The sequence below is a fragment of the Ambystoma mexicanum genome, chromosome 5q (genome assembly GCF_040938575.1).
Source record: "Ambystoma mexicanum isolate Mex_15411 chromosome 5q, UKY_AmexF1_1, whole genome shotgun sequence".
Taxonomy (NCBI): Eukaryota; Metazoa; Chordata; class Amphibia; order Caudata; family Ambystomatidae; genus Ambystoma; species Ambystoma mexicanum.
This window is the reverse complement of record NC_090933.1, coordinates 360,194,308-360,216,843: the sequence shown is the minus strand read 5'-3', so window position 1 is coordinate 360,216,843 and position 22,536 is coordinate 360,194,308. Positions and strand designations below refer to the sequence as shown.

At 47.1% G+C, this 22,536-nt stretch overlaps 1 protein-coding gene across 2 annotated transcripts in view; it reads right to left on the bottom strand.

Annotated features, from left to right (window-relative positions):
• Positions 1-22,536, bottom strand: part of MYOM1 (myomesin 1) — a 526,093-nt gene that overhangs the window by 188,794 nt on the left and 314,763 nt on the right. For both annotated transcript variants that reach the window (XM_069620852.1, XM_069620853.1), the window contains exon 10: positions 13,482-13,646. In XM_069620852.1, coding sequence (XP_069476953.1) covers positions 13,482-13,646 — 165 coding nt within the window. The remainder of the gene's footprint in view (positions 1-13,481; positions 13,647-22,536) is intronic.

The following is a 22,536-nucleotide window of genomic DNA, read 5'->3' as shown; positions in this document are numbered from 1 at the left end:
TATTGGGCCATAGAGACTGGGTGTCCAGCGTCTTGGTGTCTGCATTGGAACTCTAGACCGAATCTACAGAAGCGCTGGGTAACCTTAATAGATTAGTCTTCCTAGGAGACTGGCAGCGGAGAATCCCCAAACCCCACCAGCTAAAAACAGCTGGAGTAGCATTAAGTCATGGTCAGCAATCTGCTGATTAAAAATACTGATCACAACTGTCACAAATCTAGCAGTACGGTGAACACACCTGTACGCCGAGCAACCAGATGATCAACATAAAAGGCAACTCCTTTTGGCAACTAAATACATTGGAGCATTAACTTGTGGGGTCTCTGCACAAAGATTATGTCAACCCAAAGGGAGCAAGAGGGAAAAGAAAAAACCCCAAAGGTCTGATCTAAAATCAGATCTTGTATTTCATAAAAGATTTTCACGTGCATGTTAGGGTTGTTTGGGAAATTGAGATCTCAACTGCGCGATGGCGTGGGTGAAGCCTGGAGCTTAGCAACATCTGACAAGGGTGAGAACTCACCACTGGAGCCTCGAATACCCACGCAGACAAGCTCCGGCAGTAAAGCAGACCTTATGAGATCATTGAAATGCCACATGGAAGTAGAGTTTTAGGACACAGAGCTCCCGATGAGTATGCACCTAATTACAGGATTAGTGGTATCCTGCTGGTAAATCCGACGGCATACCACCAAACGGTAATACCGTTACCGCCACTTGGTCTGCCGTAATTACTGGCAGATTACAAGTTACTAATTTTAACATGCCACGTCCTCTGGCTAATGTGATACCTCTTCTCTGATGATCCAACAGTGCAAATTGAATCAAAGGCATTTTGCGCTCTGCACGCACCGCTAGCCGGGAACTACAATCCCCAGAAGGACCTGTAGTCCGGAAGTGTTTTTTGTCTGAAACCCAGCGCGAATGCCCAGCGCGGACAGGCTTGGCGAGTCTGTCAGTCTGTGTGGGACGCAAGGACTAGGCTTCTTTTTCCCTTGCGCCTCCAGACTGACTGCTATCTGCTGCTGCAACACGATGGGTTTACACAAAGTCATGGCCACAATTGAAGCAGCAAGAAACGGGTCCTTTGCTTGTGAACAAGCATGTATTTAACAACGACCCACGACCCTCAGTAAGTCTGCTGTGGCTCCCTCTTCTGTCTGTTCAATGATTCCTCTAACGGATGCATGTTGTGCCAACAATAGCTCCTTAATTAGCGGTGCAAGCTTGGTGTTGGCTGAACCACCAACTACGGGTGCTGGATCTAATAATCCCGATAATTTTAGAACTTATCCTTCTTTGTCACTGCATATATCTGGCCTCGGAGGTGGGTCTCTTCTGCAGGATTTTGATATTACTGGTACTGCTTCTCTCTTGCAGGCTGACAACTGTCCCTCAGCTGTCCAAGACTCTTGTATAGTTTCACCTATCCATCACTCAAACTGGCTATTCCTGAGGGGTACTCCATGTTGAGGGCAGATAGGACTAAGGGCAGAGGGGCGGGGGTGAGTGGCTCTGATATTTAAATCCCATTTTACAATCTGGGAAAAAACTGGGAACATTATGGAAGGTAGCGAAGTTCATCCAGGTTAAAATTGGAATAAACGCTGAGGCCAGGCATCATTTATTAGTGATTTACCGTCCCCCCCTCTCTTGCTGAGGATTGTATCTCAGCATTATCCAATCATCTGGTGGCTTGCCTAAGACCCCGCTCCAGCTTTATTGTCATGGGCAATTTCAACATCTGGGTAGGCCACCAGGATGACCCCAAAGGCTCAGACCTAGAGACAGCTCTAACAAATTTGGGATTGGTCCAATTTAATCGTCACCCTACACATTGTTTAGGACCCACTCTAGATTGGGTTTCAGCAACCAATGTGCTCATTAAGGATCTTTCAGTTACCCCCTGCCCTTGGTCGGATCATCACTTTGTTAATTTTGTCATCAATTCAGCCTTTACCGTTAAGTATAGAAGTAAAATGTTGCCTGCCACTAAGCAGAAACCTCACACTGGAAAAAATTAATCCATTGCTGAACATGGTTGACAGCCTTCCTCTCCAATGATGTGTCTCGAGCATGTCCAAGGTTCTTACGGACACTGTTGTAGACATTACGAATATCCTGGCTCCAGAGAAAATCAGGAAGAATAGATTGTTGCCTAAAAACAAGCCTTGGTTTTTGATTGCCCTTCGCAAGCTTAAATCTCTTATGCTTAAGCAGTACTATAACTGGAAAGGGAATCCCTCCCCCAGCCTTCTTACTGCTTACAAAGAGGCTGTCAGAATATATGAAGTTGCACTAATGGAGGCAAAAAAGAACGCCCTTAATGATAGGATTGTTTCTGCTCAATCAGAGACCAAAGAACTCTTTAAAATCCTAAAGGAGCAAGAGTCCACCTCAGCCCCAGACATGGGGGCAGTGGTGAAAGACACAGCTTGGTGCCAGGCGATCCAGGATGCCATGGGGGCGGAGATACAGGGTATCAAGGATAACATCCTTAGGAAAAAAGCTACCGCTTCTAATAAAGTTACCATAATTGGTTGTAAGGAATTTAAAAGATGCTCTTCACTCCCAGAATGTTCATTTTCCCTGATTTCCCTGGAGTAGCTGACGGATGTTGTGGTTCACCTCAAGATGATCAGTATCAAAGGGGATCCATATTCCACTGTTATTATTAAAACCTGCGCCTAGCTGACGGATGTTGTGGTTCACCTCAAGATGATCAGTATCAAAGGGGATCCATATTCCACTGTTATTATTAAAACCTGCGCCTAGCTGACGGATGTTGTGGTTCACCTCAAGATGATCAGTATCAAAGGGGATCCATATTCCACTGTTATTATTAAAACCTGCGCCCCGACTATCTTGGATGCTATACTCCAGTTTGTAAATGCATCTTTTAGTGAGGGTATTGTGCCTGATGATTTGAACGGTCCTGGGTGAGGCCTTTATAAAAAAAAACGACCTTTCTAAAGAAGACCCATTGAATTACAGGCCCATTACTAATTCAGTCTTCTGGTTGAAGATTTTATATAAGGTTGCTTACAAACAGGTAGCCCTTCATCTTAACAGCTCCCCCATTCTTAATTGTCGACAATCTGGCTTTAGAGCTGGGCATAGTACCGAGGCGGCATTGCTGGAACTTAAATCCAGGCTGCTATTTCGCACGACAAAGGCCTGGCCTCCATGCTCATCCTTTTGGATCTCTGCGCTGCTTTTGACCTGGTAGACCACACTATGTTGGTCTCCCGGCTCAAAGAAGTGGCTTTCTTTTCTCCAGCAGCCTCCCTGTTGGGTTGCCTCATTTCTTCACAATAGGGTAAGTTGTGTTTTCTCTGAATCTGCAGAAGCGGCTGTAATGCCGATGAATTCAGAGTTCCACAGGGAGCCAGTCTCACCCCTGGTTTTTATACCATTTTTACGTCCTCGTTCTTTGCTACGTTGGACGAGGAGGGGATCTGGTTTGCTAATTTTGCGGATGATACCCAGTGCATCATCCCGCTGTCTGGATCCCATGCACTAGATGAAGCCAGGATAAATGAAGCTTATACATGCATAGACCATTGGATGGTCTAGAACGGTCTGGCCCTGAATAAGTCCAAGACCGAGCTCATGATCACAGAGTCCCCTAGAACACTCTCCATGCTGGATTTAGCATATGGGAGCTTCCAACTTGGCGATGTGAAGATCAATACCCTGAAGAAAGTGAAATCCCTTGGGGTTATCCTAGACCAGCACCTTTCTATGAAGGCCCAGGTGGGGAGTGTGGTCTCCGGGGCAACCTACTATCTAAGACTCTTCGCCCACATGCAGCCTCTCGTCTCACAAACCAACGCAGAAACGTTGGCAAAGCTACTGTAGGTGCCAAAATAGACTACTGTTGCAGCCTCTTGACCGACATTAGTAAAGCCGAGATTAATCGCCTCCGGGTAATTCAAAACGGGGCTGTTAGGGTAGTAATGGGCCTAGCTAGATGGGATCACGTTTCAGCAGCGAGAAGAGCCCTGCAATGGCTCCCCGTGGAGGCGAGAATTCAATATCGCCTCCTCATGTTCACCTTCAAGTGTTTCTTGGGAACCCTACCCCGATACCTGAAAGATCTAATCACGATAAAGACCTCCTCTAGAACTCTTAGATCCAATGAGTCTAAAATGCTAGTTATTCCACATAGCAGATCAAGAAAGGCAGAAAAGGGAGCCTTTGCAGCGACAGCTCCTGCTGCCTAGAGCAGCCTTTTCTGCTGGATCTCACGCTCGAATTGAAACCCGAGTCTTTTAAGAAAAAGTTAAAAACTTGGCTGTTTGATTAAATTGTTTGCCTGGCATGGCATTTGATTCTCCTCCGGATTTGACCCAGTGCTTTGTGTTTATGCGTCTGTTTTTCATGTTATGTTCGCGCCATCATGCCTCTGGGTCCATTGCTGCGCATTAGAAATTAAATGAAGTAAAAGTAAAGTAAAGTGCCAGTAAGTGCTGGAGTTCCCCATTCCATGGAGTCGGCTAGGATACCATGGTGGGAATTGCCGGTATTACCGCCACCGGTGTCATTAATACCAGCATTTTTGGGAGGTGGGGTGCCGGAATCACTGGCAGCGCAGAGCTGCAGGTAAATCCAGCCACCCCACCACCAAACTTGGAGTGTGCCGGTACAGTAACACGCCGGTATGCGGTAATACCAGCAGGTTATTACCGCACCGGCACATTCATAATGAGGCCCTGAAAGAGCTTTTGCTGAGAGTGTTAGAATGATTTTCCCTTCAACCCCTTTGTTTTTCATATGTCAAAATGTTTCCATGAAGTGCTCTTTATTGTTAGGGAAATGGCTCATATGACCTGTGTGCAGGGCAGCCCAACATTTCCTCTAGGGTTTACAGGGTATTCATTATGATATCGTGAATCTCCAATTGGTAAAATTGTAAAGCAGTCAAGTGTGATGAATTCAGGGAATTCGCCCTTCTCTGCTGGAAGGTTAGCCTGCTCTGCTAAACACCCCTTAGGAGACAGGGAACGCAGGATTTCACCAAGGTGACCCCTTTAAGGGACAATGAATTCCAAAGTAGAGTCTGTGACATCTCCCTTGAAACAAGTATCACAATTGTTAATTGTTTGCATGGGGAACTTAACACAATAATAATGCACAGGGTTCTTTAACAGCGAATGGCTCGGCCGCCGACCCCATTGTGTTGGCTTTGATTCCGGGAATGCAGAACCAATGGTGTCAGAGAGCAAAAGGGCCAAGACCCATACCTGCTGGGGAGGAGCCAGCCTGAGAGAGCTTGCACACAGCAGACGCATGGGGGTTGATCCTGGAGGTGGAGCCACGTCTACTACTACAGCAGCTACCCCAACCCCAGGAGAGCAGAACTGAGGTCTTGGAGAAGATGACGGGACCCCAAAGGTAAGGTCCAGTCACAGAAGATGAATCCTAACAGCACCGAGATTGCAGCGTGTAGAGGGAGTGTCAGCACACGTTGTGATTCAATGATGGAGATGTATGGTCTGCATGTGAAGAACCCAGGAAAAGAAGAATGAAACTGAGACCCAATATGAAGTCAGTGGACTCTCAAGAAGATACCTTGAATCCAATGTGATTCAGATTTTTGCAGAGTTGCACCCAGAATCCGCAGCATAAGTCATGGTTTCCGACCAGAGCTATATTGTATGCAGTGCAAGACCGACGAGATGGAAGAACAGAACCAAGAACCCAGATAAAGTCACAGAACTCCTAAAATGAAATCCTGAGGTCATTATGTATCCCAGTGCGTTTTTTTCTGAGATTTCAGTATCATGTCCCAAACCGGGGCGAGCACAGATTGCGGTGATGGGCAAAAGCTGCAGGGCTAGCCTGTGCGATTCTACACTCTGCAGGAGCAGGACCAGAGTTTCGCGCAAGGAGTCCAGGAGGCAAGGAAGTTTCCAGCAACTGCCAACCCACGGCTGTGAAGGAAAATGATGCTACAGATTTTGGAACAGGGGACACAGGAACCACTAGGAGCTTTAGGGGAGCACTAAAGCAAACAGAGGATACAGGTCTGACTGATCCTTTCGGGTCACAAGGAAGCCGGTTTGCTCTGTTTGCAGGAAGGTCACCGCTTCACCGTTGTTATTACAAGGGTTCAGGAGATGGAGTCTTGCTGCCATCTGGTGCATAATTCTAAGGGCTTTGTGATGCAATCCTAAAATGTAAAAGAAATATACGAAGTGGCCTGCACGCTTGGATCTTCAGAAAAGAGAAAAAAAGGTGTGTTAGTTTTTTCCAAGAATCCCTCATTTGTTTTAGTTCAGTGTTAGAATTACACCAAAGTTCCACTCAAAGAAAAGCAGTTCTTGTTAGACTATCAGAATGTCCTCAAAGTTTCCCAAAGAAGTCTTGAAATAGTCTCATGTTCCTAGAAAAACTAAATATCCTATCTTCTTTAGGTGGAGGGACATTTCCCTGATCCCTTTCCACCACCTTGGTGGATTTTTCCAGACTTCGACAAACTTCTGTGTGCATTCGTGCTCCTCTCATGCTTTCTGGTATTTCTGTTTACTTTTTTCCTGTGGCTCGTTTGGGGTTCAGCACCCCAATATGTCTCTTGGTTCACTAGGGTCCCTGTGACATCTTTTTAGTTCTGTTTCTTCTATTGTTCCTGGGTCCCTGTGATCCTTCTGGTGTTTTGTGATGTTTGGATTTCTTGGGTTCTCACATTCCCTTGAACATCTCTCTTTCTCTTTGCCTTCTCGGGTCCCTGTGACCCTTATAATGTTAGGTTAGGGTATGTCTCTCCTATCCCATAATAATATTAATAATAATTTAGCATTTATATAGTGCTACAAATCCTCAGGCATCTGAGCGCTGCTTATTACCCACGGTGTGGTGCTCATTTATCAACCTCGGAAGGATTAAAGGCTGAGTTTGGCTCTGCCAGGATTTGCACCTGCGTCGGCAGGCTCTGCACGGATGTCAAAGCCAGCGCTCTACTCGCTCTGCTATCTGACCTGCTTGCATTCACTTCTTTCCTTCTCCCTCCGACTTGGATGACCCACGTACCTCAATGTGTTACTGTGCTTACCCCAGACAGGGTCGGTTTCGCATGTGGCAGCAGTGTTTCTGCTGCTGCCACTTTTCACCTCCGGACACTGGCAGCCTTCGTGACCCTCTAGTCTTTGATTGCTCTCGCTTTTCGTCTATTTTTAGTTCTATTTCCTGTATTGTTCCTGGGTCCCTGTGGCCCTACTGGAGTTTAGTGCTGTTCAGATCTCTTGGGCTCTCACAACCCCTGAAGACATCTATCTTGCTCTGACTTCTCAAGTCCATGTAACCCTTACATGGGGCAAGGGTATCTCTCTCCTCTCCCCTGCTTGCATTCACTTATTTCCTCGTCCCTCTGACCTGGGTAACCTATGTACCTGATTTTGTTTTGGTGCGCACCCAATGCAGGGTCGATGTCGCATGCAGCGTCGACCTTCACTGCTGCTTGCCGCTTTTTGCCTCCAGACACTGGTGGTCTTTGCGTCCCTCGTCTTGGGTGCCTCTTGCTCTTCGTCAGCTCTCAGATGGAGAGCACGTACCTCCTTTCGTTACAGGATTCCACATCAATTTGCGGGCTCCAGGACCACCTCCTCCTGTATGTGGATGTGCCTCCAGGATTGCTTCACTCTACACGGCCCGCACTTCTGGCCTTGCACGGTTCTTCTTCGGTCATCTCACGTCTGGGTCTCACTTCCGCTTCTCTCCGCGCTGCAGCAGGTTCCGCTGGATTGCGCGGCTCCTCGCTTTATTAATGCTCTCACATCTCGATCTTGCCTTGGCGTTGGGACTCCCCTCTCCCAATCAAGGGATGTTGGCTCGTTATTCTCATTCCTCGATAGAGAGGGGGTGTGTTGATCACATGTTGTCAAACGGCTGCAACATTCAGGATTACCTTGAGCCAAAATCATGTCTATATTGTCCTCTTGCTTTACTCCCATATATGCTGAAAGTACATTGGATGTGGGAGTTCCACATGCGCGGCGGCGCCCTTGTCCCCTAAGGGAGAGTCACTCCCAGTGAGGTCCCACATGCCCAAGCCGGTAGGGAGGGATTTGTGTCACCGGCTCACTTCCCTAGCATCAAAGTGGATGGCTCCCCCCTTGGGAATAGGGACACAGTCTCCAGAGTGGTCACAGTGGACAACGGTGGGTAAGATGTGCAACATGAATAATGTGATTTACAATTTGCAGCATGAACTTTACAGCTTGGTTTATGGGCCTGCGAAATAGAAACATATTTTTCCAGTTTCAAGTATGACCAGCAAACAGGTATAACGGGTACAATTGTCCTCAAACAGTTTTGCTGTACAGATCCTAAAACGTGTCTGGATCTGGCCATTTAGTGGGCTGTCTCACTCTCTCCACAAATAAGAGACAATAAAAACGGTGATGTAAGACTTACCTCCTTTGAAAATCCTTCACCCCTCTGGGACATTCACCTAAATGAACGTCAACAACTATCCCATTGCATCACCCTGATCTATCTGTGACTTGGTCGTACTATTCGGCATCTTCCGTACAACTGTGACTGACCAAAATGACTGCCACTTATGTGTGCATGCACTTATTATGCTACCAGGCGTATAGCATTACCCTTATGAATTAATGCCCTCCTCCATCTTCCCTGCCCTTAACTGCTCTGAATATGTGCCCGAAGCTTGTGAAAGATCAGTTGGCCTTTTTCCCTTATGTTTCTCAGGGTGCTACAAAATGGCCGTCAAACACCAAATCAATCATCAATAAATATATAAATGAATAAGTGTAGGTTTATTTCACCTATTCTATAGGGAAAAGGCCAAAAGGGAGGCAACATGTCAGATTTTAGACGTAGCAGGGATTCAAAATGATCAGGAGATGTTTCCTCATGTGGCCCAACTCCATCATATGAAGACCATGCTGGCTACGCTAATGGGGTTTACTCAGCCGCTCATCTCCTATTACATCTTCTTTAAAGCATTCATGTTTCTTCGGCTGTCAGAAATGTATGTTGGCTCCCATTTCAGAAGCACATCTCTTTTGAGGTTCTACGTATAGTGCACAAAGCTTTTTTAAGACGGGCCTAAAATTCATCCTGAGATGCCGACGGAGCAGAATAGGTGGCTGAACCCTTTCTTCACTTGCCCCCTCTCTCTGGAATGTGCTCCTTACTTCCATTAGAAATGTTAAGAAATACTTCCACTACTCTCCCCTCTTAAAGACAGAAATAGAGCTTAGCTCTGGGTTAGAGGGGCCTAGTGTCATGGAGCCACTTTTGCCTACTTGTGCTTTATAAATGAACCGTACCATACATTACCATAAATGAGAGTTAAATGCGATGGAGGGCTGTGAAGCAGGGAGGTTTGCTCAAAGGCCAAAGCAGAATTGGAGGGCTTATGAGTTGTGTTGTGTCCCCCACCCCCTCCCTGGTCCCCTGTGATGTCCATTGTGCCCCCTCCCCTTGTCCCCCGTCATGTCAGTTGTGCCCCTCACTGGTCCCATCTGATATCTGTTGTGACCCCCACCCCCTCCCTGCTCCCCCGTGATGTCCTTGTGTCCCAACCCCCTCCGTAGGTCCCCCCTGATGTCCGTTGTGCCCTCCCACCCTCTCCCTGGTCCCCCGTGATGTCCTTTGTGCCCCCCTCCCTGGTCACCGCCCCCAGCCCCTACCTGGTCCCCATGATGTCCGTTGTACCTCCTTCCCCTCCTTTGTCCCACATCATGCCAGTTGTGCTTCCACCCTCCCTGCTTTCCTGTTCTCTTCTTTCCTGCTCGCCCCTCCCCACTCCCCCCTTTCCCTTCTTCCCCACCCCCTTACACCTAATCACTGCAGGAGTTGTCTTGATTCACCATGGTTTCACCATCACCGACCTGCTGCCAATGCTTGGATTTGACTTTATGGACACTGACTCTTGGTGCTTGACCTTCTCAACTCGTACTCATAGTGGCCCTGTATCATGCTGTGCCCATCGTCATCTTGAATCCTTGCTTACATTTTCTGTTCTCTGCAATATTTGTGTTTTACTGACCTCTGCAACTGTATTCGCTCTCCCTTCTGCTTCTCCGCTCCTTTCACTGTTTTATTCTCTGTTCCCTCCTTCTTTCGCTTCTCTCATCTCCTCCCACCCCCTTACTTTTTTCTATGCACGTACTCTATCAGAATTGTCCCTGGACATAGTATGATAGCAACAATTGTCTGTCTCCTCCCCTTCCTTTTCCGCCCCCTCCAGCACTATCTGAAATGTCGTCAGGCCTAGTACAGTAGTCGCTTGTTTAGTTCCTCTCCCTCCTTTCTCTACCCCTCTCCCTCACCTCTTGTAATCTCCGGCTCTACTAGAAATGTCATCAGGCCTAGTACGGTAGTCACCTGTCTGTTTCCAATTCCCTCCCACCCCCTCCCTTCCTTATCTGTGTTTTAGCTCTGGCACTATCTGAAATGTCATCAGGCCGAGTACGATAGTTAATTTCATATTCTTGTTTTTCATGGCCTTATAAGAATGTCATTGTATTTCCCCTAGTTCCCTCCCTTGAAGCGCTTTGAAACACATTGTGTATAGGCGCTATATAAATAAACGATCATATCATATCATGGTGGGGAATCCCTTTAGGTAAAGATCTATTCTAGGTTGATTTTGTTCCGCCCAGTCTTAGCTTATGTTGTGAATACCTACGTGCATTACTATGCCGTCTAAAGGAGCTTCTACTCCCACACACTGCCCTATGAGCACAAGGGGATCAGAAGCCAAGATGTGTATACTTTTTTAGCAATAAGGGGCAAGCCCATTTAAATTACCATTTTGCTTATACGCTCAGAAAATAATGGGAGTGATGATTCATGCATGGTACTGTGTTTAGTGGACAAGGACATGTATGAAGAACCTTGTCTGCATCACTGACCAGTGCAGAGGCATGGGAAGAAGGTTTGGTGGGCTCTGTTCATGGAGGCAAAGAGCTCAACATTTGTTGGTTGCACTGACCCCCCTCAAACTGGCCGTGACCTTTTAGGAATGAAATCAGATAAAGGCCTCCATTGTGAAGTTGTTAGGGTCTGTCTTTTCTGTTGTTTCCCTGACTTCCTGCATGCCTGACTAAATGATGCCATCTGTAGAATGCTATGTGGTGTGATTGTGAGTATCCTCGTGTGAGTGTGTTTCAATTGTTGTAGTTTGTAAATGAAAGTTTTGTTATAGTAGGAAGGGAGGTGTTAGGGCCGTCTTTCTGTGTGTCCCTGTCTCTGTTATGTTTCCCTGTCTCCCCGCATGCCTGACTGAATGATGCCATCTGTAGAATGCTATGTGGTGTGATTGTGTGTATCCTCATGTGAGCGTATGTCAACTGTTGTAGTTTGTAAAGGAAAGTTTTGTTATAGTAGGAAGGGAGGAGTTAGGGCCGCCCGTCTTTCTCTGTTTCCCTGTGTCTGTTATGGAAGGAAGGGAGGTGTTAGGGCCGTCTTTCTGTGTTTCCCTGTCTCTGTAATTGAAGGAAGGGAGGAGTTAAGGCCGTCTTTCTGTGTGTCCCTGTGTCTGTTATGGAAGGAAGGGAGGAGTTAGGGCCGTCTTTCTGTGTGTCCCTGTGTCTGTTATGGAAGGAAGGGAGGAGTTAGGGCCATCTTTCTGTGTTTCCCTGTCTCTGTAATTGAAGGAAGGGAGGAGTTAGGGCCGTCTTTCTGTGTTTCCCTGTCTCTGTAATTGAAGGAAGGGAGGAGTTAGGGCCGTCTTTCTGTGTGTCCCTGTGTCTGTTATGGAAGGAAGGGAGGAGTTAGGGCCGTCTTTCTGTGTTTCCCAGTCTCTGTAATTGAAGGAAGGGAGGAGTTAGGGCCGTCTTTCTGTGTTTCCCTGTCTCTGTAATTGAAGGAAGGGAGGAGTTAGGGCCGTCTTTCTGTGTGTCCCTGTCTCTGTTATGGAAGGAAGGGAGGAGTTAGGGCCATCTTTCTGTGTTTCCCTGTCTCTGTAATTGAAGGAAGGGAGGAGTTAGGGCCGTCTTTCTGTGTTTCCCTGTCTCTGTAATTGAAGGAAGGGAGGAGTTAGGGCCGTCTTTCTGTGTGTCCCTGTCTCTGTTATGGAAGGAAGGGAGGTGTTAGGGCCGTCTTTCTGTGTTTCCCTGTCTCTGTAATTGAAGCAAGGGAGGTGTTAGGGCCGTCTTTCTGTGTGTTTCTGTGTCTGTTATGGAAGGAAGGGGGAGTTAGGGCCGTCTTTCTGTGTTTCCCTGTCTCTGTAATTGAAGGAAGGGGGAGTTAGGGCCGTCTTTCTGTGTTTCCCTGTGTCTGTTATGGAAGGAAGGGAGGAGTTAGGGCCGTCTTTCTGTGTTTCCCAGTCTCTGTAATTGAAGGAAGGGAGGAGTTAGGCCGTCTTTCTGTGTGTCCCTGTCTCTGTTATGTAAGGAAGGGAGGAGTTAGGGCCGTCTTTCTGTGTGTCCCTGTCCCTGTTATGGAAGGAAGGGAGGAGTTAGGGCCGTCTATCTGTGTTTCCCTGTCTCTGTAATTGAAGGAAGGGAGGAGTTAGGGCCGTCTTTCTGTGTGTCCATGTCTCTGTTATGGAAGGAAGGGAGGAATTAGGGCCGTCTTTCTGTGTTTCCCAGTCTCTGTAATTGAAGGAAGGGAGGAGTTAGGCCGTCTTTCTGTGTGTCCCTGTCTCTGTTATGGAAGGAAGGGAGGAGTTAGGGCCGTCTTTCTGTGTGTCCCTGTCCCTGTTATGGAAGGAAGGGAGGAGTTAGGGCCGTCTTTCTGTGTTTCCCTGTCTCTGTAATTGAAGGAAGGGAGGAGTTAGGCCGTCTTTCTGTGTGTCCCTGTCTCTGTTATGGAAGGAAGGGAGGAGTTAGGGCCGTCTTTCTGTGTGTCCCTGTCCCTGTTATGGAAGGAAGGGAGGAGTTAGGGCCGTCTTTCTGTGTTTCCCTGTCTCTGTAATTGAAGGAAGGGAGGAGTTAGGGTCGTCTTTCTGTGTGTCCATGTCTCTGTTATGGAAGGAAGGGAGTCGTTAGGGTCTGTCCTCTCTGTTGGTTCCATGTCTCCCCGCATGCCTGACTGAATGATGTCATCTGTTGAATGCTAGGGGAGTGATGGAATGCTGTTGAGATGAGTGAGTGTTCCGAGTGGTCCACCCGGGGCAGTTGGATGGATGTAGCCTGGGTGGTGAGAACCAGTGGGCTCCCTCAGCTTCCTTATATCTCCTCTTAAGCTAATGTACCTGATGACAACCGAGCCTAAGAGGTCACTGGAATTAAGAAGCCATGATTTTACCTGCTGCCTTCAGAGACTTTCCTTTCATAACAGAAGTACTTCATGTCTTTACAGTAAACTGTTTGCATTCTGAGAGATTTTGCATGTCTAAGAAGATTGTGGGTAGGTCGTTAAATGAAAACGTTCTCAATATAGTTCTTTGCATGCGAACTTTAAGCACTAGAACAAACATTAGAACAAGGTGCAGACTCTTTGGACTTGGCAGGACTCGGGGTAGACCACTCAAGCGTTCTCCTGGGACCGCCACACAAGCTCACCATTTCTGAACCACTGGATCTCTGGTTGGAAGCGCTTAATCGTGGGCCGGATGATGACTGTGGCGCCCAGGCTCTTTGTTTCTCCTTCCCGACCAAAGGCTACTTCAAACGTGTTCACAAAGTGAATATCGAACCGGGTGCTGAATCCGTATGGGCTAACGCCAACTGCCAAAGAAAGAGAAACATTGGTTTTAGCATTAAAACAGCAAGGGAATCGGGGCATACAATCAAATGAAAGTTGAAAAGAGCATTTACGCAGGCCTTTCTACACACAGCATCAGGGGTGTTGCTAGGTCTAAAAGATCCGGTGCTACGCTAAATTCGGGACTGTCGGGACTCGGGGCTAGCTAGCCTTTCAGTTGTAGCCCCCAAGCTTCTATCTGGGCTACAACCAAAAGCCCTCAGGCTATGGCCCCATTAGGCCCCACCCAGGAGCAGTTAGGAGCGCTGCTCCTCTACTTGTTTCAATTAAATTTTACTGTTCCTATACTTTTATTTGAAAAATAAACCGTTCCAAAATGGTTTTGTTTCAAAATAAAAGTGTAGGAAGAAGTTGAGACTTGCACTTCAGTGCACTCACCGAACATTCCCTTAAACAGCAGGCGCATGTGTTTGGAGGTTTGTGTGCGCGTGGGCGGGGGCTGGGGATGGGGTTTGTGGGTGTGGGGGCAGGCCAGCAGGGAGCATTATTCCACTACTTCTTTTCATACACTTGGACCAGTTCCCCCCAGCCATGCCTCCGCAGAGCATTAATAGCAGGCGGTGTTTAAGACCATGTCTGTGAGTACGGTTTCCTGCCAGATTGCGATGGGAACTTTATTTTGGAAACAGCCTCACACTATCAGTTTCAGGAAATGCCATGTTCATTTCCTCTTTTCAGAAAAAGTATGCGAGTTGGACAAGCGCAACATTCCAGCGAAGACACGCAATATAACAGGACCATTCACAGCTCCGCAGAAGACCCAGCCGCCATGCTCGCCCTGGCCTGTGTGGCAGCCGGACGAGGGAACAGGTCATTGTGGGCCTTTTTTGGGGACGGTGTGGACCATTTGAATTACTTCAGGCATTCTACCAGTGTAGACCAATGTATGCATCAACATGTGCTTTAAATTAATTGTATCATCTGGCAAACATTTGCGCACCTACTACTAAAGCAATTTGTCCGGAAACATTACGTATCTGCATTTGCAAGGCGGTGCCACCTTTCCTGCGGGTGCCCGGGCCTGCAGGCGGTGCCACCTTTCCTGCGTGTGCCCGGGCCTGCAGGCGGTGCCACCTTTCCTGCGGGTGCCCGGGCCTATGTTTAGTCCCAGTCCAACTCTGCCAGAAGCCATTGCGTGAACTAGATCCGGCTCTCCTTCATAAGTGTAAGAGGGGAACATTTAGTGATTTTTTTTGCGAATTGTTTTATTGATTTAATACAGTGGTCTTCAAACTGTGGGGCTGTCCCTTCTAGGGGGTCCCAAAGGGTGTCTGGTGGGGGGTGGGGGGGAAGGCTGTTCAAAAAAGTATCCAGTTACTGCTTTTAATAGAACATATTAGCAGATATGGTTTTGTGGAGGGGGGGCTGACAACAATATTTTTACTCAAGGGGGCTTGAGATAAAAACAGTTTGAACAACACTGATTTAATACCAGGCCATGCTGCAATGCTTTGAAAGCTCTTTTAGCAAATCTAAAATGTACACCGAGTATTCTGACGCTTCTGTCAAACCTGAAAACAAGAACTTATATATTTAGCTAAAACGAAAGTGAAAGTGACAGGAGTCCTCACAAAATAACCGTCGTAGGTGAATGTTAGAAGGTGAGGAGGGGCACATTGGGAATACGAGGGGGAACTGTTAATGCAAAGCAAGATAAACAGGCAGCTAAATTACGCCTGAACCTTGCAGTTGGTGGGGGAACTTGGTGTACCAATGCTTTTCCCAAAAGGGTGGTAGATTCCAGAAATAAACCATTCAATGCCCTCCATATTTAATCTGAGATGGAGGGGAAATGGGGTTGCTCTGTTGTCGCCCACTTTACAGTTTAATCAGCAGTCCTGTTGTTTCCAAAAAGCAATACACCCTTCCGTGATTTGGGGTGGGGATTTTCCAGTTTAGTCCCCTGAAACGTGGTGGCTTGTAGGGCTACGTTTAATTTCTTCCACAAAACAAGCTCCGATATAGTAACTCTGTGTATAACCCACTTGTGCATAGAATGGGGAATCTTGGGAGGTCTTGTGGTAGGGCTGGCATGTTGCACACATTGCTCTGGTGCTGCAGTGCTTCTGCAGCCGGGGGCACTGAGCAGCCGCACGCAGCACCTTTTTAAGCTTGGCACCACTACCTCTTTCCCTTCTGGTATGCAGTCATCATGGGTTTCACCTATACTCAAGCATGCTCACGGCCACCGGCTCCCTGAGTCTTGAACACCTGCTGGCACGTGACTTGGATTGGCCCTTCCCAGCCGGCAGTTTCATTAGCGGGGCAGATGGGCACCCAGTAACAGGTGAGTCACTCAGCAGCCAGCAGCCCCATCACATGGTTGAGAGACGGAGAAGATCACTGCCGAGATGGAAGGCCTGTGCAGAGATCAGACCTACGGGAGGCCTTCTGGCTGCTGTGCTTTGCAGGCCAGTTCATCAGTTCAGTCATTATTTGGTCTGCATTTTCCCATCACTTTGAGCAAGAAAGCACTTTCATTCTACTTTCTCCTACACAGTCAGAGGAAAAGGCTAACGAAGATGTGTTTATAGAAAGAGTTTAACTGTCGGTGTCTCATTTCAAGACCCAACTAGTATGTTATGTTATTTTATGTTATGCTGATTGGTATTTGTAAACTGCACATCTGCCATGGGCAGTGCACCTATCACCCCCAATGAGCTGGCGGGAGTTGCAACTGCAACCCCAAATATGTTGACACTGTGGGGTGCAGTAGTGCGTGGTAGGAGCAGTGTGCAAGTGACCTGCTGCCATGACGAAGCACAGGTGTGCTAGAAAATATTTGTTGTGCTCGGGCACTTCTTATTTTTTTGGACAAATGAAGTGCCTTGTCAGCAATACTTATGAGAAGAGAAGTCCATTTTAAAATGTTTTTTTGGTGAACAAATTAGAAAAAAGGAATTACATTTTAACACAAAGTGCACTTACATTATTTTAGCTGGATGAATTTTCCTGTTACAGATTCTTCATAACACTGATGCAATGGATCCAATGGGGAATGGGCAATAACCGGCCAACCGATACTTGTGATCCAGCGCTAATAGCGCCGGACCGAGTAGCGGTAGCGCTATTTGCACTGGCGGTTTCCTGTGGTATTACTGCCGGGATACCGCCAGACTCATGATCAAACCCATTGTCTTAACATATGTTTTCTCCATTAAGGAGTGTTCTATATTCAGCATTAGCACCCTCGGCGTGGGAGCCAGCCAATCAGGAGGCACAGAACACGGACCTACACTGCTAGTGCTAGCCCACGTTCCAATCCGCCTGATGGCTGGTTCGTCTGCCCACCCTCTTCCCTCAATCTGACCCCGTTTTTTTTTTACCCTCCCCATATCCCACTTACCTGATTGCGCCCGCCTACCTATTCCATGGCTACTGTGTTGGTATAGTATTTTCTCTACTTCTGCGCCCGTTCGCGGAGAGAAAAGACATTCCATTAAAAAAACATCAGCAGCCATGTAGCGAACTACATGGGTGCTAATGGCGATATGCCCCTCAGTGGCGGGCCGACCCTGTAGGTAACGGCCCGCCACCCTCGCTGCACTCAGGCCCTTAACTTGGGCGGCGGGCCATTACCTACAGGGTCGGGCCGCTGCCTCAGGGTATATCACCTCAATGAACAATGACATAACTGTCCTCTAAAGCACTGTTAGACACAATTACGATACCTTAGTCTTTATGAACAGCAGGTTTACACATCCCTTTCCTGCGATAGGCATAGTTCAGACAGTCAAGGAGGAAGTGACGTAAATCCTCAATTTTCCACATCCTGCATATTACATGAATCTTCCCAGAGACGTACTCTTCCCATTTATACCTACTGTCTCAGGACGTTCATTCTCATTCTTGTAATCAGCGTTCTTAAACGATTAAGTAAAGGAAATGGTTATGAGCTCCCTGGATTTTAGTCTCCCTGTACAACTTCAAGAAGAAAATACTGCGGCCCACTCCCAATTGTCTGGCATTTGCTTATTGGTGATTTCCGGATATATCTGCCTCAACATTTTAAGTCACTTTCCCTCGCTGCACATCAAACGAGGGCACTCAAAAATCCAAACTAGAAAATAGATTATCCCCATAATATGATATTTTATTTATAGTGCGCCTATACACAAGTGTTTCAAGGTGCGACGAAGCATGGGAGGGGAACAAGGGGGGGACATGACAACGATCTTACTAGGCCCAGTGACACTGAGATCACGCAAGTGCAGAGGAGAGGAAAGGGGAGAAGTGCCGGGGTAAGGGGAAGAGGAGCAAGTGCAAGACATAGGATCGAACAACGAAAAACAAGAAGTCCAGCCAACTGGTGGCAGTGCAGGGGTTAATTGCAGACAGGAAGTGTTAGAAAGTGCAGGTAGGGGGACTGCATGGTTGCAGGTACAGCCCCAAGTGTAGGGATGCCAGGTGGCAGTTCAGGTGTGCAACTGGGAGGGCAGGGACCTGGGCCCATGGGTCAGAGGGTAGCCAGGTATCCAGTGCAGCATCAGACAGGAGATCAGCAGGGAAGAGGAAACGAGAAGGAAGAAGCAAAGAGGAGAGTCTTGAGCTGCTTCCAGAACCAGAGATGGCTCTGCTCAAGTTTCAGAGAGGCAAGGAGGCTGTTCCAGAGAGAGGCGCCTGCCAAAGAGAGAGATCTGCCCCCAGCTCATAGCTTGAAAAAGCGATTGACTCTCAAGGAGTTGGAGAAGGAGGAACGAAGAGCTCGGTTTGGAAGATACTTCAGAAGATAAAGCTGGAGATATTTTGGACCTAGCCCCCAGACGGCCTTGTGGACAATGCAGAGGGTCTTGAATTTGATCCTTGCACCCACTGGGAGCCAATGGAGAGATTTCTCTGCTGGAGAAACACAATCCCTGAGTTTGAGGCCAAGGACAAGTCTCGCAGTCCTGTTCTGGACAAGTTGCAGAGGACGGAGAGTAGAGGCAAGCAGTTTTAAAAAAAGGCTGTTACAGCAGTCAAGCCTAGAGAGAACCAGAGCTCTGGAGACAGTGAGCTTTTGGTGGAAGGAGAGGAAAGGAAGAACACCTCTGAGGAGGTGCAGTTGGTAGTTTGACTTCTTAGAGACGTCAGAGATGTGAGTAGAGAAGGAGAGTGTGGATAACCCAGAGGTTCTTAGCCTCACGGGTGGGAGCAGGAAGAGGATCTAGGGAGGCTGGCCAGAGAGTGCAGGGAAAGAGAGGTGCAGGTGTGCTGATGAGGAGGATCTTCATTTGTACCGATAAGGAGGATCTCTGTGTTTCTGGCATTCAGGCAGAGATCATTGGCAGTGCATCACTCTTGGATTGCAGACAGACAAACCGGGATGAGAGAAGGAGAGGAGGCAGACTAGGGGAGCCTGAAAGCGAGCTGTGTGTCATCCGCATAGCACTAGAAGTTGGGGCAGAGAGCAGCAATACGGTGGGCGAGAGGTGCCAGATTTGGTTGAACAGACAGAGAGAAAGGTTAGACCACTGGGGAACACCACTAGAGGAGAGGAAGGAACCAAGTTGGACCTGGGAGGGTCGGTCAGAGAGGAAAGAAGTCAGCCACAGCCTGATCAGTGATACCCAGATTATCACAGAGCCGGTTGAGCAGGATGGCATGGTTGACTGCATCAAAGGCAGAGGAGAGGTCAAGTAGGATGAGGACAGAGAGAAGATTAGAATCAAGATTAGAAAGCAGGTCTTCATGGATGTTCAGGATAGCAGTTTCCATGCTTCTGGCTGCTGTGAAGCCAGACTGATGGTCATGGAGACAGCCAACAGATTCAGTGTGAAGATTAAGCTTGGAGATGGCCAGCTTTTCCAGGAGTTTGCCCACGAAAGGGAGTGATAGAGATTGGGCGATAGTTAGCCGGAAGGGAGGGGTCAGCTGAGGGTTTCTTGAGAAGAGGGTGCACAAGAGAGTGCTTCAGGCGGGAGGGGAAGGTTCCAGAGGCGAAAGAGTGATTGCAGAAATCAGCCAAGGCTGGAGCGGGGGTGTCAACGTGGTCCTTGATGGTTTTGTAAGAACAGGGAAGAACCTCTTTTGATGAGGTTTTCATAGATCAGACCTGTCTAGAAACCTTGTCAGGAGAGAAGAGGACAAGCGCAGAGAAGGGAAGGGGTGGGCTGTGGGATGTTTTTACCCATGCATCCGAGCCCTACCACAAAAACTGTGCAGTACTGGCATTGAAAACATCATGATGGCCAGAGCTTCCCAGAAAATGCCCACGGAAATGCATGAAGAATAGGCTGCCACCCATTTTTGCCGATGTTATGGGCACAGAAGGGCACTGCCTAAAACCACCAATGGACTACCCACACAGTAGCCTGAAACCATTGGGAATGGCAATGCTGATTGCCAAAAGCAACCTAGAACTGTGGGGAATTCATTTTCTTAAATCCCAAAAATGGTTGCATTACCAGTACTCACCACTATCAGAAAGCCGGCATTTTAAAACCACCAGACTTTTGTGTAAAACTGAGTAAATTAACCCAAAGCAGGCCAAAGAAAGACTTACTGAGAGGTGGATACAATGTAAAGTTATATTCTGAAGTGACTTGAAGGTTTATAACAAGACTGGCTGAGCTCTGCAGGTCTGCAGCGGCTTAAACTGAAACTGGATTTAAAATTACCAAAAATCGGAATGTGTAAATAAACTGAGGGACAGACTTGTGACTGCCACATTGTTTGTCACTGTTAAAATGTCATAGTTTTGAACTTAGAATCAGCATTCTAGCTGCATATGTAAAAATTGTTAGTTTTATTTGAATGCAGAAAACTGGGTAACTAAAAGTGACATTAGCTGGGGCCTGGCTTAAGGAACTGGATTCTGCCGGACAAATTACCCCCAATTGGAGTGAAACTGGATCCACAGCAGTTCTCAGGCCTGGCTGCATTCTGAGGGGAGGTTACCCCTCTCTGATTGAATTACCAAGGGACTGCTAGAGACTAAACAAAGGACCCAGGCAGAGGGTTTATTGAGGGGAGGCCATAAATGGTTTCCTCTTGAACAATGGGCCTTCCATGACTCAGGCAGATGTTTTATTGGGGGGACCGTAAAACAGCTTCCTCTTGGCAGAAGCTGGGAGGGGCAGGGTCTCTGAGCTTGGCAGAAACTGGATAAACTGGTTTCTCCACCATGTGACCTGGGAAGACACACCCCTGTTGGCCAGAATATGATTTTAAGAAAGATGTATAACTCATGGTGCAGACTTGTCAAAATTATTTCAATGATACCATAATTCTTGTGATTTTTCTGTGCACGTTTTAAGACCCGTTGGGAATTTGTGTGATGTTCTGGGGCAAAACCCTGCTATTTATGTATACTACAGACTCTGTGTTTAAGCTAGAGACATGGGAATTTAGTGGAGTATGTATGGACAGGCCGTGTATATGTGTATAATTTTTAATGAAAAACCAATGTTGCAAAACCAGTTAAAAAACGCAAAATGTTGCCGTTTCTGAATGCAAGCTCTTAGAAACATCAGAGTTTGAACAGAGTATACCTCATGTGATATGTGATGGGTGCATGTAATTTTAAACAAATGTGTACCTGTGCAAATATGTCTTTAGGTTAAATATAGATTTGTGTGCAATGTGACAGGGGAGTATCCTTTCTGCAAGCCATTAAATGACATCATTCTGACACACAATCCTGCTCTCCAGTGAGAACGCAAAGAATTCTCCAACCTATCAGAACTCTGAAGGGGTTGGGCTTAGAAAGCTAACCTCTCCACCCACTTTCAAAACACATAAAAAGAGACTGCTGGGACAGGTAGGGACATTCAATTCCATTTGCTGCGGAGCATCCTGACCGACGACTTCACATCCAGAGATCCTACACTTAGACTTCCAAGCTAAACAGAGACTACAGAACTTTGAACCAAGAAGGCCCACTGCAAGCAAAAGTATTTGTCAGCAGGCCCAAAAATCATTTGCAGACTATTCACAGCCGGACCCAGGTGTTGATTCTGGCCTGAAACCCTGTGCCAGAAAGATCCAGAAGCAGTGCTGTACCCAGAGAAAGCAGAGTAGTATCCAGAACCAGAGGCCAGAGATCCAGAGTGACCCAGACCGCTGTTAGCAGAACCAGAGAGCTGACCCAGATCACTGTGAAGTGCCGAGACCAGAACCAGAGTCCAGTCCAAAACCTGACCAGATCCGTGGGGAGGCCTATTTCAAAATATATTGTGAGTACCTAGCAGAACTGTGCAGAACCAATCTCTTAGTTAAAATAATATAATTCAATCTATTTTAATCTAACCAGAACTGCCTCCTAACTGTCACCTGTCATTTTCTAGCTGCAAGCTGTAACCTGTCGCTTTGAACTTTTAAGATTTCAAATCCGAAAAACTACCTTTATTTAATCGTCCGTATCTCTGGAACCGTTTGTGCTAGGAACTTGGTTTAACTTTCCTCTGAAAGCTTAGAATCTTTTGCCGTAATCGTGATTCACGCATTCGCAAATTTTGCCACGATTCGCGATTTGGTTAAAAATCCAGCCACGTGTGAAAACAGCAGCTTCCTTGCTTTCCTTTGCCAAAAATTTGTTTAACCTGCTAGTTACTCCTAGATCCTTGCTAAAGTGAGCCTGAACTCATCCCGAGTATATTTCACTCACCCTGAACCTCCTAAAGGGAATTAAAACCATTTTTAGCATATTCCTCACTTCATTGCCACCTCTCAAAGCACTTTTGCCTGTGTTTCAAACTTCTGTAGTCTAAGCTTGCTGGGGTGAACTGAATTACATTTGATTGCATTTCTAAGAACTGTGTGCTCTCCCCTTCATTTACTTACATTGCATAAAGGGGGGAGTGGATTGCCAGAGAAAAGTGATTACATTGTTTTGTTGAAATCATATTGAGTATTTTCTGTATTGCATTTTCA